The sequence below is a fragment of the Anomaloglossus baeobatrachus genome, chromosome 5 (assembly GCF_048569485.1).
Source record: "Anomaloglossus baeobatrachus isolate aAnoBae1 chromosome 5, aAnoBae1.hap1, whole genome shotgun sequence".
Taxonomy (NCBI): Eukaryota; Metazoa; Chordata; class Amphibia; order Anura; family Aromobatidae; genus Anomaloglossus; species Anomaloglossus baeobatrachus.
In genome coordinates this window covers 234629994-234646729 of record NC_134357.1, presented here as the reverse complement: position 1 = coordinate 234646729, position 16736 = coordinate 234629994, and the positions used below count along the sequence as shown (strand labels likewise).

The 16736-nt window shown below is 49.3% G+C and overlaps 1 protein-coding gene across 4 annotated transcripts in view; it reads left to right on the top strand.

Annotated features, from left to right (window-relative positions):
* Positions 1-1162: 1162 nt before the first annotated feature.
* Positions 1163-16736, top strand: part of LOC142311083 (uncharacterized) — a 61491-nt gene continuing 45917 nt past the window's right edge. For all 4 annotated transcript variants that reach the window (XM_075349156.1, XM_075349158.1, XM_075349157.1 and 1 more), the window contains exons 1-3: positions 1163-1194; positions 4655-4794; positions 8908-9090. In XM_075349156.1, the coding sequence (XP_075205271.1) occupies positions 4717-4794; positions 8908-9090 (261 nt within the window). In that variant the 5' untranslated portion in view covers positions 1163-1194; positions 4655-4716. The remainder of the gene's footprint in view (positions 1195-4654; positions 4795-8907; positions 9091-16736) is intronic.

Sequence of the window (16736 nt, the reverse complement as noted above, 5' to 3'; positions counted from 1 at the left end):
TGCTGTTGTGTAGACTCTGAGGCTAGTCACTATTATGGGGCACAGAGGCCGATGCTGTTGTGTAGACTCTGAGGCTAGTCACTATTATGGGGCACAGAGGCTGGTGCTGTTGTGTAGACACTGAGGCTAGTCACTATTATGGGGCACAGAGGCCGATGCTGTTGTGTAGACTCTGAGGCTAGTCACTATTATGGGGCACAGAGGCTGGTGCTGTTGTGTAGACTCTGAGGCTAGTCACTATTATGGGGCACAGAGGCTGGTGCTGTTGTGTAGACACTGAGGCTAGTCACTATTATGGGGCACAGAGGCCGGTGCTGTTGTGTAGACACTGAGGCTAGTCACTATTATGGGGCACAGCGGCCGGTGCTGTTGTGTAGACACTGAGGCTAGTCACTATTATGGGGCACAGAGGCCGGTGCTGTTGTGTAGACACTGAGGCTAGTCACTATTATGGGGCACAGAGGCCGGTGCTGTTGTGTAGACACTGAGGCTAGTCACTATTATGGGGCACAGCGGCCGGTGCTGTTGTGTAGACACTGAGGCTAGTCACTATTATGGGGCACAGAGGCCGGTGCTGTTGTGTAGACACTGAGGCTAGTCACTATTATGGGGCACAGAGGCCGATGCTGTTGTGTAGACACTGAGGCTAGTCACTATTATGGGGCACAGAGGCCGGTGCTGTTGTGTAGACACTGAGGCTAGTCACTATTATGGGGCACAGAGGCCGGTGCTGTTGTGTAGACACAGAGGCTAGTCACTATTATGGGGCACAGAGGCCGGTGCTGTTGTGTAGACACTGAGGCTAGTCACTATTATGGGGCACAGCGGCCGATGCTGTTGTGTAGACTCTGAGGCTATCTTTTTATAGGTGGGGTGCTGTGGCCCTGTAGTTGTCATATGCAGTATCATTTCCCTTGAAGAGTTGTGGATTGGCTACTGCTCTCACTGTCCCCTCACCACAGTAGACAGCGCCACACACAGGTGGAAAATGTCCTGACATCGGCTCATGTCTGGCATCTTAGATAACAGTCGCCATCAGGTATCTGATGCACGATATATCCCCGGGTAGGTACGGAATGGCCTTAGAACGTCACTGTACCAAAGGCCTGAACTACATCTCCCGAGATTCCCAGCGGCACAGGTCCTCACTTGGTGACGTCACCGTTGTGCGCCTGTGTGAGCTGCGGAGGAGAGGTGAGTCTGCCGCGGCTCCTTTGTTATGTCAGCTGCTTTTGGAGATGTGACATGGAAATATCCGCATGTCTGTCATGTCATACGTCGTGTGTACAGTGACATAGCGCGGCTGGCAATGCCGCATACTGTGCACAGGACAGGACTGTATAATGCGGGGACTGGGATGGTGTACACAGAGTAATGGCAGGCAGTAATGTGTCCATCACTGGTGAGCGAACATGGAGGAGCCGCAGGGACTGGACCAGACGATGGGATTAGGGATCATGCATCCATCATGTGTTAATGGTGGAGTCACGGCGCCATAAGAGATGTACTGGTGCTGCTTCTGGCATATGAACCCCCAATTCTCCCCCTCCCCGGGTCCAGCACTGCCTCCGCTGCTGCTCCTGGCTTTATGGACAGGCTGCAGTGGTGATGTTAGGACTGGTGCAGCCAATCACTGGCTGTGTCGTCTGCATTATCCCTATCGTAGACTGTGTAAAAGCGTCCTCGGGGTTAAACCTGTCCGTGTGATAAAATGGAGGCAGAAGTGGAATGTGACCATTGTTTTCCGCCAGTTATGTGGTGATGAGCGGGTCAGTGAGTGCGGTGCAGCCGAGGAGGGTCTGAGGCCTGGAGAGGGACCCTCGGGTTCTGACAGTTGTGTTCATGCTTTACAGTGGAGCTGTATGAGGCTTTTATTTATTTATTTTTTTGTTTTACACCCAACTTCTATTTGTATTGATCCTGATACATTTTGGTGAACATATAATGTGTTGATTGCTTTTTATTGCATTTGTTTTGTGTGGTGTTCTGCGACCGAAAAAATCAGGTTTTATGTTTTGGCTTTTTATTTATTGTTTAGCTTTTAGTTTAGTCCTCAGTCCCCTTAGAGACTTGATATGCAGTCATGGCCGAAAGTGTCCAAGAACATGAAGTATTTCTCCCTGAAAATGAATGCAATTACATAGGTTTTGTTATTTATTGTATGTGCATTAGAACAACACAAAAAAAGTTGATTAAAAAGGCAATTTGGACATAATTTGATACAAAACTTTAAATGATCTCTTCAGGGAGGAAGGAGAAACTCTAGCGCCACCTATTGGAAGTAGCAATCCTAAAAGTCAAATGTGGCCCTTTTACAAGCCTTTTCATATGACCTAGGATTTATGCCAGATCAGAACCTCAATTTGCACATACACCATACAAAACGTTCTGAGTTGGACAAAAGTCCCCCTCCACTTACTATTTGGTTGCACACTCTTAGACTCGTTTCACACTTGCGTTGAACGGGATCCGTAGCATTGCGTTGTGTGACGCATGCAACAGATGCGTTGCATATAGTGGCACAACGGATGCTACGGATCGTACAAAATAACGCAATCCGTTATAGGTTTTTCCCTTGACTTTACACATCTGAGCATGCGCAGTTGTGTAAAGACGGATGCGTTAACGGAGTCCGTCAAATGACGCATTCTAACGGAATCCGCCACCATAGGCGTCCATTATAAAAACAACCGACGCCAAACGGATTCCTGCAGGTTGCGTTTTTTTGACACTCCGCCAAGGGCAGAAAAATGCTACATGCAGCGTTCCATCCGCCCGACGCAGCGTCAAAATAACGACACTGCGTCGTCCAGCGGATGCAACGCAGACACTTGCGTTACAGTGCGTCGTCTATATAAGTCTATGGAGAATAGCGCAGTGCGTTAACGGACTGCGCTATTCTCCATAGTGACGGAATGCGCTGAACGCAAGTGTGAAACTAGCCTTAGGAATAAATAACCACAGTCAGGCGCTTCCTATAACTATACACAAGCTTCTTCCACCTCTCAGCTGGAATTTTGGACCACCCTTTTGTAAACTGCTCCAGGTCTCTCATATTTGAGGAGTGCCTTCTCCCAGCAGCAATTTTAAGATCTTTCCACAGGTGATCAATGGGATTTAGATCCAATCTCATTTCTTGCATTCTTCAGAACTGTCCAGAACTTTGTTTACATCCTTTACTGGGGCTTCTTGAAGTATGTTTGGGGTCATTGTCCTGCTGGAAGACCCATGACCTAGGACACAAAGCCAGCTTTCTGACACTGAACACTACATTGTGCCCAAAATCCTTTGATAATTAGATTTTATGATGCCTTGCACTTAGTCAAGACATCCAGTGCAAAAGGCAGCAAAACTACCCCAAGATAACTTTGAACCTGCACTATCTTTGACTGTAGGTACTGTGTTCTTTTCTTTGTAGGTCTCATTGTTTTCAGTAAATGGTAGAAAGATTTGCTTTATCAAAAACCTCCATCTTAGTCCACAAGACACTTTCCTAGAAGGATTTTGGATTCAAATACATTTTGGCAATTTGCAGTCTTGCTTTTTTATGTCTTTGTGTCAGCAGTTAGGTCCTCCTGGGTCTCCTGCCATAGCGTTTCATTTCATTCAAATGTCGATGCATAGTTTGCACTCATATTGATCCACACTGAGCCTGCAGGACAGTTTTTATTTCTTTGGAACTTGGAGGGCTGCTTATAAATCATCCAGACTATCCTTTGTTGCACCACCTTTCATCAATTTTTCCTCTGCCGTCCACATCCAGGGAGTTATAAACGTCTTGATTATGTTTCACACTGTGGACAATGGATAAAGGAACATCAAGATCTTTAGAGATGGATTTGTAAACTTGAGATTGTTAATATTTTTCAACAATTTTGGTTCTCAAGTCCTCGTAAAGTTCTGTTCTCTTCCAGTTCTCCATGCTTAGAGTGGTCACACACACAGTCATATAATGCAAAGATTGAGTCAACTTCTTCCCTTTTTATCTGACTTCAGGTGTGATTTTCATATTGCCCACGCCTGTCATTTGCGACAGGTAAGTTTGAACAACCATCACATGTGAAACAAAGTTGTCTACTCACAATTTTGGATAGGTGCCAACAATTTTGTCCAGACCATTTTTTCTGTGAAATTATGTCAAATTTGCCTTTTTTTTTTCCCCCTCTCATATTTTTTTTTTTCTTTTTGTGTTGTTCCAATACACAAAGGAAATACATGTGCATGACAAAACATGTGAAATTGCGATAGTTTTCTGGGGGAAATTCTTCACTTTCTGGAACAATTTCAAGGGTGCCAACACTTTCGGCCATGACTGTAAACCTACTCAATGAAGGAAATACCATTAATATCCCTCAAATGTTTTTAACAAAATTTGCCAAAGTATACCTGTTGAGAAACCAAAGCATGCAAAATAATCTAGCAAAAACATAAATATATATTAAATAATTAATTACACCATTTTTAAATCATGAATTGTATTTTTATAAATGCAAAATAGAGGTTAAAAGCAAAGTTACCGATAATGAAGGTGATAAAATCTGTCCTGTGTGATATCTGCTCATTTACACTGCTTATCGACGCTGGGGGGTGAGCAGCAGATTTTCGCCAACGTTTGGTGGGAGTTCTGAAACTCCACATCGTTTTCCCTTTTCAGCTTCCAGAACGAATAGAAGCAATCACGGACAGGACCGCTGCGTGGATCTTTCTGCAATTGGAATGGAAATTGATAAAGCTGAAATGGCTGAGAAATTACTGGACCTCACAATGGAGATCATTAATCTCCTTACCGGAGAGGTAAGGGATGCTGCAGAGTCTATGGCATTATTTCTGTAGTTAGAAGGTAGACCTCAAAGATGAGATACACTATTAAAATTACAGAAAATATCCAAGTAGAGTTTTGCAAAAACATTTACGCTGCTGGTCCGCCATCTCCTCTGTGGTAGCGGGACCAGCACAGTCTTCACTTCTGCAGCTGACATCTTGGGCGGGTCTTGCAGATACTAGGCCCCACAATGTTGTGAACTGCCCAGGATGCAGGGCCACAGGTGCTATCTGCAGAAAAGAAAGTTTGGTTAAACTAACACATTTCAAAAGGCACATAATTATTAATACATTGTCAAGCAGGGTAAGGGCCTGTACACAGAATGCAAATTGAAAGGGTGAAACGGTGCACTTGGCCACCCAAAGGTGCATCAAAGCTCGCTCATTTGCATTTGAAAGAAGAGTTGTTTTCTAAGCCACTAAAACACTAATACAGCTGTATGATTTTTATAAGGACTTTAAAGGGAACCTGTTACCACTTTTTTGGCCTATAAGCTGTGGCTACCACCACCGGGCTCTTATATACAGCATTCTAACATCTATATATAATTGCCTTATTCTGTCTGTCTGTCTCCAAAATTGTGTCGTTACAGTAACATTGTGTCCTTATAGTGACAACCGTCGGATTGGCCGCTGGGCTCGGCCTGGCCCCGCCCCTCCACATGGATTGTCCACTTGGCTCGGCCTGGCCCCGCCCCCCGCATGGATTAACCGTTTGGCCAGGCCACGCCCCCGCATGCGATGCCTGCTAGGCCACGCCCCCGCATGCGATGCCTGCTAGGCCACGCCCCCGCACGCGATGCTCGCTAGGCCACACCCCCTCACACAATGCCCGCTAGGCCACACCCCCTCACACTGTGCCCGCTTGGCCACGCCCCCGCACACGTTGGGCACCTGTACACCTCCCCCCCAGGACAACTCCTCCCATTATACGCCTCTTTCCCCAGGACTACTCCTCCCATTATACTCCTCCTATTATATATATTATAATCCTCCTATTATACTCCTCTCTGAGGGGTTCGCAGCATGGGGGATGGAGCACGATGGGGAGTGCAGCATGGGGGATGGAGCACGATGGGGGGTGCAGCATGGGGGGTGGACCACGATGGGGGGTGCCCAGAATGGGGGGATGAAACACGATGGGGGGGTGCGCAGCATGGGGGGTGCAGCATGGGGGGATGGAGCACGATGGGGGGTTCCCAGAATGGGGGATGAAACACGATGGGGGGTGCGCAGCATGGGGGATGGAGCACGATGGGGGGTGCGCAGCATGGGGGATGGAGCACGATGGGGGATCGAGCACGATGAGGGGTGCGTAGCATGGGGGATGGAGCACGATGGTGGGTGCGCAGCATGGGGGATGGAGCACGATGGGGGGTGCGCAGCATGGGGGATGGAGCACGATGGGGGGTGGAGCACGATGGGGGGTGCAGCATGGGGGGTGGACCACGATGGGGGGTGCCCAGAATGGTGGGATGAAACACGATGGGGGGTGCACAGCATGGGGGATGGAGCACAATGGGGGGTGCGCAGCATGGGGGATGGAGCACGATGGGAGATGCGCAGCATGGGGGAAGGAGCACGATGGGGGATGCAGCATGGGGGGTGGACCACAATGGGGGGTGCACACCTCCCCCCAAAACACACACACCGCCACACACGCACCGCCACACACGCACCGCACAACACACCACACACACACTGGGAACCACAAACACCGCCCTACACAGACACACACAGACACCCACACACACACACACCCACACAGACACACACACACACACACACACACACACACACAGACAATGCTGCACACACACAACACACAAACACCGCGGCACACACAAATATATGCACATACCGCGCAACACACACATTGCACAAAACATACCTCCCCCAAAACACACACACGCACCCCACACACACACACCCCACACACACACACCCCACACACACACACCCCACACACACACACCCCACACACACACACCCCACACACACACACCCCACACACACACTCCCCCACACACACACACCCCACACACACACTCCCCCACACAAACTGCGCAACACACACAGCACCAAACACACAACGCTACAGACACACAGCGCTCCACAAACAATGCAACACACAACGCAACACACAAACACCACTCTCACACACCCCCACCCAGACAACACCCAGAACATTTACAGCGCCCTACACAAACCCTTGGCAACTACACACAACAACATCTATCTATATATATAATATATATATATATATATATATATATATATATATAACACAAATCATACATTAACTACACAATACGTAAATTCTAGAATACCCGATGCGTTAGAATCGGGCCACCTTCTAGTGCTGTATATAAAAGCCCAGGCCGGGAGTATAACATAAAAAACACTTTATAATACCTAACGGTCGCGCAGTGGGCCTTATGGGCGTCTCCATTGTCCGGCGTCGCCTCTTTCGGCCATCTTGGTCTTCCTTCTTCTCTAGCCGCGGTGCATGACTGGTCCGACGTCATACACACTCGCCGGCATTTAGGTCCTGAGCAGGCGCACTTTGATATGCCCTGAGCAAGGCACATCAAAGTATTGTAGTGCGCCTGCGCAGGATCGGTGAGTGTGTATGACGTAGACGCGTCATGCACACAGGCTTCAGAAAGAGGACGAAGATGGCCGAAAGAGGCGGTGTCAGCACCAGAGAACAGAGACGTCCATATGGCCCACCGCATGATCGTTAGGTATTATAAAGTGTTTTTTATGTTATACCCCCGGCCTGGGCTCTTTTATATACAGCATGTTAGAATGCTGTATATAAGAGCCCGGTGGTGGTGGCCGCAGCTTATAGGCCAAAAAAGTGGTGACAGGTTCCCTTTAAGAAGTTTAATATGTGTCTTGGGGGTAACAGTCTCCTTTTTAAATAGTTTATTGGTCTAAGGCCATGTTCACACATCGGATTTGTCATGTGGATTCTGCACCACAAGTCCTTAGCAATTTATAGTGCACTACAAGTTAATGGGCTCTTAGGGGCACTTTGCACGCTGCGACATCGCAGGCCGATGCTGCGATGCTGAGCGCGATAGTGCCCGCCCCCGTCGCAACTGCGATATCCTTGTGATAGCTGCCGTAGCGAACATTATCGCTACGGCAGCTTCACATGGACTCACCTGTCCTGCGACCGTCGCTCTGGCCGGCGACCCACCTCCTTATTAAGGGGGCGGGTCGTGCAGCGTCACTGCGACGTCACACGGCAGGCGGCCAATAGGGGCGGAGATGAGCGGGATGTAAACATCCCGCCCACCTCCTTCCTTCCGCATATCCTACGGAAGCCGCAGTGACGCCGGTAGGAGATGTTCCTCGCTCCTGCGGCTTCACACACAGCAATGTGTGCTGCCGCAGGAGCGAGGAACAACATCGGACCGTCGCGTCATGGATTACGCCGACGCTGCACCGATGATACGATTACGACGCTTTTGCGCTCGTTAATCGTATCATCGAGCCTTTACACACTACGATGTCGCATGCGATGCCGGAAGTACGTAATTTTCAATTGGACCCCACCGACATCGCACCTGCGATATCGTAGTGTGCAAAGCCCGCCTTCGAGTCCCAGTCAGTCGCTGTAGAGTAAAATCTGCATGAAAATGGAAGCATGGTGTAGATTTCTGCCGCAGGCTCATTATTAGGTAGATTTTCATTGTGTTTTAGTAAAAGGAGTAGGGTGAAAACCACACACTAATCCGCAAGTAATGTGTGAGGAATCTGTCTGCGGAGACATTACAGATTTGTTACAGATTTTTCGCAATGTTTGAACACAGCCGTAAGCTCCCTTTGCGTGAACAGGCAGGTAGGGGCATACGTTTTTGGCTCTCATTTGTTCACCAGTGTAGTGTAAGGTGCGATATTGATGTGTTGAACCAGAATATAAAAGTTTTCATGCTGTGTTGCACTAAGTATGTAGGGACAGGGCTTTTCAGAAGGTCATGCTATCACTATTTCCATTAATCTTGACCCAAATAAGTAAAAACAGGAAGGATTTCTACCTCTGGAGGATAACTTCTGTTTGTGACCAACATACAGGACTGTATAATCGTGAAGAAAACCGATCAGAGCGACTCTCTCAGGAAACATGGATCTGGAGGGTGGAGCAAGACGCAGAACCGTATATCCCTGCGTCTTCCTCATGCGCTAATGCACGAGAGGAACAATGATGACAAAATCTTAGCGCTTACATACAAGATCATTCATCTTTTGACTGGAGAGGTGAGAGCTGCTGGGACAGTACCACAAGGGAGGTGCCTGGATTATCATTTTATCATAGTCAGGTTTCTATAAAGTTCATTCAGAAAATGGCCTATTATTTAACTCCAGTGTTTAGGGTAAATGTATTTGAATTTTGTTTTTAATTGTCTATATATATATATATATATATATATATATATATATATATATATATATATATATATATATATATATATATATATATATATATATATATATATATATTATAAAAAAAAAAATGAAAATCTTTCAGTTTTCCCACTGATCACTAGCCGTATACAAGACACACATGTCCTACTCTGTGTAGAAGACTTTGCCGTAATTTTAGTGTCATCGCAGACCGGATTACAGGGAAAGGTAATGCCTCCATACAGAGTACATCACAATGTTACAGCCCCCTTCCTCCACAGGGACCTATGTCCAGAGAGTACATGTTAGAATGTCAGTAGTGCGGGAGCCAAGGTATTGGGTTTTTTTTCTGTGGCTTCTAAAAAGAACAAGTAAAAGTAGTGCTGATATAGCTGAAGAAAAAGACATGGAGCACACATCCAAAAATCATCAGTTGATCTAGTGCTGCTAGGCAAAAATGTATACACCTGAGCATGAGGTTCTTGATTTAATATTCTAATCAGACTGTATGAAGCCACTGCCACTTCACGGAGAACCTCTGAATGGGTCCTTACTAGAGCTGATCGAACGGCCAATAATCCGGGGCGGGCGGATCACTAACAGATTTAAAAAAGAATCCGATCCGCTCCGGAATCCGGTGCCCATATAAGTCAATGGGGACCGGAATCCGGAGGGTAAAAACGTTTGTGTAGGGGGCTGGGAGCGAGTGCGGCATGCTCACCGAGGTGCTGTCATGGCGGCACACTCCTTCCGGGTCACGCTGTTACCTTCCGGAGCCGACAATTCAATATTCATTGTTTTCCCTGGCCACCGGCACGTGTTGGTTGCAGCTAGACACGCCCCCATCCTGAGTGGCAGCTAACTGCAACCAATCACAGGATGGCCGGTGGGCGGGGAAAGCAGTACAGTCTGTCGGTCAGTTCACAGTAGTAAACACTCGGCAGCACAGTTATAGCGCTCAGCTGCAGCCTCAGCCGTCGCGCAGTATCTGTGCTGTGTATACAGTGCCCAGAGTCACACGTGCGAGGCTGCCGGGTGTTGCCATGGCAGACTCGCGTGGGCCCCTCACACGTGTGACTCCGGTGAAAGTAAAAAAAAAAAAACAAACAAAAACGACGTGCGATTTTCCCCCCCTAATCTTCACATCTAGCCATAACGCCGGCCGGGGGCTGGTATATCCTCAGCCCGCAGCCGTCCGGTATGTCGCATCTGTTAGATGTGGTCATTCCGGTGCGATATCGGCTCATCCTGATTGCCCTGGTGCGGTGGCAATCAAGGTAATAGCAGGGGTTAATAACAGCGCATGGCTGTTATTAAACCCCAGGTTTGTGATCGCACGGGCGTCTGTGAGATACCCGCATCACAAACCTGTAAATAAACAAGACACAGGGAAATCCTTTATTTGGAATAAAGTAGAAACGCAGCCTCCTCCTTCACCACTTTATTATCCCACCACAGCCCTCCGGCGTGATCCACACGACATCCAGCGGCGTCACATCTAGCTCTGCTACATGTCAGAGCGAGCAGCCATAGAGCACGGCTGCCTGCTCTGAGTGCAGCCTAGCAGCCTATTACTGAGCTGCGATGACTGCACGGCAGAGCTGTCACAGGCTGGGGGCGCGTCAGCCAGGAACCAATCACAGCTGAGAGGACGGCCGGTGGGCAGGGAAAACACGGAAAGCTTTGTGATTGCATGCACAGCACAGGAAGTGAAAGCGCGACCAGGAAGCAAGTGTGCCACCATGACAGAGTCTGGTAAGTATGAAACGCTCATTTATTTATTGTTTTTAACACTTTTATTAATTGCTGTTTCCGGATCGTGCAGCCGGAATCCCGCGCCCGGGTCCGGCCCGGGGATAGCGCTGAAACCGCGCGGATCTGAACGTTTACAGTCCGGGTCCGCTCAGCACTAGTCCCTACATTATTTTAGCCTTAAAGGTGTGGCACTGTGTGCCATCCACCGCAGCAGCAACAGTACACCAACAGGGCAGGTGACCTGATGCCTTACAACACCCATGCTGCAAGGTTGAATTCCCAAGACTCCAGGCCACACCGCTCCATGGGCACAAAATCACCACAGAATGGCCGCCACACAGCACAAACACCATGTCAAAGGAGCTGAATAACCCACCTTCCACCAGCCCCCAGTATGTGAACTGAGAGCAAAAAAGGCAGCACCCCTCTCACAGTTTCTTTTTCTTCAGCTATTTCCTAAAAGTTGTATTGAGAAGATCAAGCACATATGGAATTTGCCTGTTCGCATACATTTTCCTGGCACATTCAATTTTCTGAGAAGTTATTGTCTATGAATGTTATGATCTGGGGCTGTCCAAACCAAGGGCATAATAAAGGTTTGATGAAAAAAATCCTTATCTCTTCACCTCTCACCTCTGTGACCTACGGTCTTTACCATCACCTGTCTGGTTCTGCCGCATCTTCAGATCACCACTGCAATTATATGAAGCCATAACGAATTGGTGACTGAGGAGCAGAGAGACTGATAGGGGTAAACGGTGTGCTGAGTATAAGGATTTTATTTACCTTTTTCATGGCCCCCTATGGTCGTGGAAGCAGATTTTTAAAAATCCACACTTAAGTGAATGAGGATTTTTGTAAAGTTGAATTAATTTTAATTCTAATTGAATATATTAACTCATTTTTGAGTACAGGTCTAATATTACCCCTGGTGGCCAGTGTGAAAATTGCAAGTCCTGATACAAAGTTGTTTAAAAGAACTGAAGTCCTCAGTGGTTGATACCTTTTAATGGCTAACTGAAAAGATGGTAATAATAGCAGCTTTCCAGACTACTCAGGTCTCTTCTTCAGGCTCAGTATAACACAAAATCTGGAGAGTCACATATTTATACACAACATGACATAGAATGGGGCAGTAAATAAAACAAGTTATGTAAAGCAGAACTACCAGTATGGCAAGAGGACAAACTGTTGTAGCCATAAATATTGCTGCAGTTCAGTGTGAAGGTTTTATTGTCCTCTGATTAGAGTCTGGTCCGGGCTGTGATGCGCCCCCCCCCTTCCCCGGATGGTCAGAGTTGATGTAAAAAGATGTTCATGTCTTTTTACATCAATTAGGAGATGTGCTCATCAGGCCATCCGGGGGGAGGGGGGGGGCATCACAGCCCGTACCAGACTCTAATCAGAGGACAATAAAATGTTCACACTGAACTGCAGCAATATTTATGGGTACAACAGTTTGTCCTCTTGCCATACTGGTAGTTCTGCTTCACATAACTTGTTTTGTTTACTGCCCCATTCTATGTCTTGTTGTGTATAAATATGTGACTCTTCAGATTTTGTGTTATACTGAGCCTGAAGAAGAGGCCTGAGTAGTCTCGAAAGCTTGCTATTATTACCATCTTTTCAGTTAGCCATTAAAAGGTATCAACCACTCCTCAGTATCACTCACTTCAGTTCTTTTAAACAATTTTTCTTCATCGTTCCTTATGGGAGACCCAGACCATGGGTGTATAGCTTCTGCCTCCGGAGGACACACAAAGTACTACACTAAAAAGTGTAGCTCCTCCCTCCGAGCATATACACCCCCTGGATGACCAAATCTAGCCAGTTCAATACTTTGTGTTCAGGAGGTCACACATCCACACATGCATTCATTTTTGATTTTTGATTTTAAAGAGTTGGAAGAAAAGCGGGTCCAAGCTGGACTCCCGGCATGTCCCTTCTCACCCCACTGTGTCGGCGGTGCTGTTAAGGTTGATTTTACAAGGCTGGAGCCTTACATGCCGCGCTTCTTCACCATCCCTCGGGCTCTGGCTTGAAGTGGGAGCCATCACGGTTCTCACTGCTTTGCAGGAGACCGGTCTCCATCCGCAGCCCTTTCAGGACCCTGCCGGACGGAGTGCTCATCCCTCAGGGACCTGGCCCTGTGTCTCATAAGCTAAGTATTGAGACGTTATTGAAGGGTCCCTTGTACATTTACTGTGGGGAGAGTGTGTTATATAACTTTGCTGTGATTTCCGGCCGGTTCTCTGTTTTTTTCCTGAGAACCGCGCCGAGGGTGCCTGCTCGTCGGCCGCATGGAAAAATTTAGGCCCCGGCTTCGGCTGCGGCCTACTTTCGTTTTCACTGCCCCTGCATGTCAGTCATGCAAGGGGACAGTGCGGCGCCGCCCACCGGCCGTCCAGCACAGGGGAGGACACTCCTCTCTGAGGAGATGTTTCCCTCCCCTGTATTTCTCCTTGGCCCTCCGGTTCCCGCTCTTGGACTAAGCCCCGCCCCCCCTCCTCACTCCGGCGCCATTTTATCAGCGTTCACACACTGATCGGTGCTGGCTGCTGCAGCTCTGCAATCTGTCTGGGGGTCCAAGCTGTGGAATCCGGAGGGCACATAAAACGGTCTGGTAAGCCACAACTTCTGGTTGTGGACTTTCTTATACACTCTCTGGGGGTCATTCTGAAGGAGTGTGTTCTTTACTGCAGAGCCTCCACCTCAGCAGCATGTCTCTCACTAGGATCAAGGCTGCAAGGCTTTACTCTATATGCACTGCATGTAAGCTCATACTGCCTGAACCGAGCACATATCCACATTGTGATGCCTGCTCTAACATGGTGGTGCCTCAGCCTGGAGTCTCCCCAGGGGTCCCTCCGGCTGCTCCAGCCTGGGTGGCTGAACCCCCGGCTTGGGTAGCATCGTTTTCTAACGCTATCTCCCAGTCCTTTGCCGACTCCATGGGACAGCTGTCCCGGACTCTGCTGACCATGCATCAGCCCCCTTCTCAGGGCGCCTCTGCTGCTCCGACTCGCTCTGCAGAGCTCACAGAGGATTTTTCATCTGTTCCCAGACCCCGTCCTCCTAAACGGAGACGCAGGGATTCTTCTTCCTCGTCCCACAGCTCTGATTCACGAGCTGGATCGCAGGGCGAGGAGGATGCCTTTACTGTGGGCTCGGACGCTACCTCTATGTACCCCATTGATCTAACCGAAGGTGATGCAGACGTTAGTGATTTGATTGCGTCCATTAATTCCGTACTGGACCTCAATCCACCAGTGTCAGAGGAACAAGCCTCTCTGGTAGAAAAACACCAGTTTACCTCACCTAAGAGAGCAAGGAGTATGTTTTTTAACCACTCCAGTTTTCAGACCACTGTGACCAAACCCAGGGCCTGTCCTGACAAACGCTTTCCAAAGCGTAGTTCTGATGACCGTTTTCCCTTTCCACCAGAGGTGGTCAAGGAGTGGGCTCATTCACCAAAGGTAGATCCTCCGGTGTCTAGAATCTCAGCCCGGACAGTTGTATCTGTGGCGGATGGCACCTCACTTAAGGATTCCACTGACCACCAGGTTGACCTTCTGGCCAAATCTGTATATGAAGCGGCAGGGGCCTCGTTCTCCCCGTCTTTTGCAGCAGTGTGGGCTCTTAAGGCCGTCTCTGCTTCTCTGGCGGAGATGCATTCCCTCACCAGGGACTCTATGCCCGAAATGGTTGCCTTAACTTCCCAGGCTTCGGCTTTTTCATCCTATGCCATGTCTGCCATTCTGGAGGCTTCTCACCGCACGGCGGTGGCTTCCGCTAATTCCCTCGCGATCCGCAGGATCTTGTGGCTTCGAGAGTGGAAAGCAGACGCTTCTTCCAAGAAGTACCTTGCTGGGCTCCCTTTTGCTGGATCCCGGCTGTTCGGTGAACAACTGGATGAAATTATTAAGGAAGCTACTGGCGGGAAGAGTACTTCCTTGCCACAAACTAAAACCAGGAAACCTGTCCAGGGCAGGAACCAGTCGAGGTTTCGTTCCTTTCTTTCCTCTAACTGGTCATCCTCTAAGCACTCAGCTTCGTCCACTAACTCAGCCAAGGATCGAAAACCCACCTGGCGCACGAAGCCGCGTCCTCAGAAGAACGGAGGAGCCGCTGCCACTAAGGCAGCCTCCTCTTGACTATCTGGCCGCGCCAGCAACGTCCTTGGTCGGTGGCAGGCTCTCCCACTTTGGCGACGTGTGGTTTCAACACGTCTCCGATCAGTGGGTGCGGGATATCATCTCCCACGGCTACAGGATAGAATTCTCTTCCAGCCCGCCAAACAGATTTTTTCTGTCCACTCCCCCCTGCTCCAAAGCCGCCGCCTTCTCTCAGGCCGTGGCATCATTGCAGGCCAACGGAGTAATTGTACCGGTTCCCGCCCGGGAACGGTTCAGAGGTTTCTACTCAAATCTCTTCCTAGTCCCCAAGAAGGACGGTTCCTTCCAGCCCATCCTGGATCTCAAGCTTCTCAACAAGCATGTTCAGGTGCGGCACTTTCGCATGGAATCTCTGCGATCAGTCATTGCCTCAATGACCCAAGGAGATTTTCTAGCATCCATCGACATCAGAGATGCCTATTTGCATGTGCCAATTGCAGTTTCGCACCAGCGTTGGCTACGTTTTGCAATCGGAGAGGAACATTTCCAATTCGTGGCTCTCCCCTTCGGGTTAGCCACGGCCCCTCGAGTATTCACCAAGGTCATGGCAGCAGTGGTTGCGGTTCTTCACCTCCAGGGGTTGGCAGTGATTCCTTACCTGGACGACCTTCTAGTCAAGGCTTCATCCAGTGCAGACTGTCAGCGGAGTGTCTCGCTCACTCTCGCCACGCTTGTTCAATTCGGGTGGCTTGTCAATCTTCCCAAGTCCACTCTGACCCCGACCCAGAAACTTAGGTACCTAGGGATGCAATTCGAGACTCTGCCGGCACTTGTGAAGCTGCCCTTAGTCAAACAGCAGTCCCTTCATCTGGCGGTGCGCTCTCTGTTGAGGCCCCGCCGTCATTCCATCAGGCACCTCATGCAGGTGCTGGGTATAATGGTGGCGTCAATGGAAGCGGTTCCCTTTACCCAGTTCCATCTGCGTCCCCTGCAGCTCGACATTCTCCGCTGTTGGGACAAGCGGACCTCTTCCTTGCACAGGCTAGTGGCTCTGTCGCCACAGACCAGGAGCTCTCTTCAATGGTGGCTTCGGCCCCTCTCTCTATCCCAGGGACGCTCCTTTCTGATCCCGTCCTGGGTGATTCTCACCACGGATGCCAGTCTATCCGGCTGGGGAGCAGTGTTTCTCCACCACCGAGCACAGGGCACTTGGACTCCGTCCGAATCAGCCCTCTCAATCAATGTGCTGTAAATCAGAGCTGTGCTCCTAGCTCTCGTAGCCTTTCACCACCTGTTGGCGGGCAAGCACATCCGAGTCCAGTCAGACAACGCGACAGCAGTTGCCTACATCAATCACCAGGGCGGGACTCGCAGCCGCCTAGCAATGTTGGAGGTTCAACGTATCCTTCAGTGGACGGAGGACTCCAAGTCCACCATATCCGCAGTCCACATCCCAGGCGTAGAAAACTGGGAGGCAGATTATCTCAGCCGTCAAACCGTGGACAGCGGCGAGTGGGCCCTGCATCCGGCAGTGTTCCGGTCAATCTGCCGCAAGTGGGGCACGCCGGAAGTGGATCTCATGGCATCCCGGCACAACAACAAGGTCCCGGTTTATGTGGCTCGCTCCCA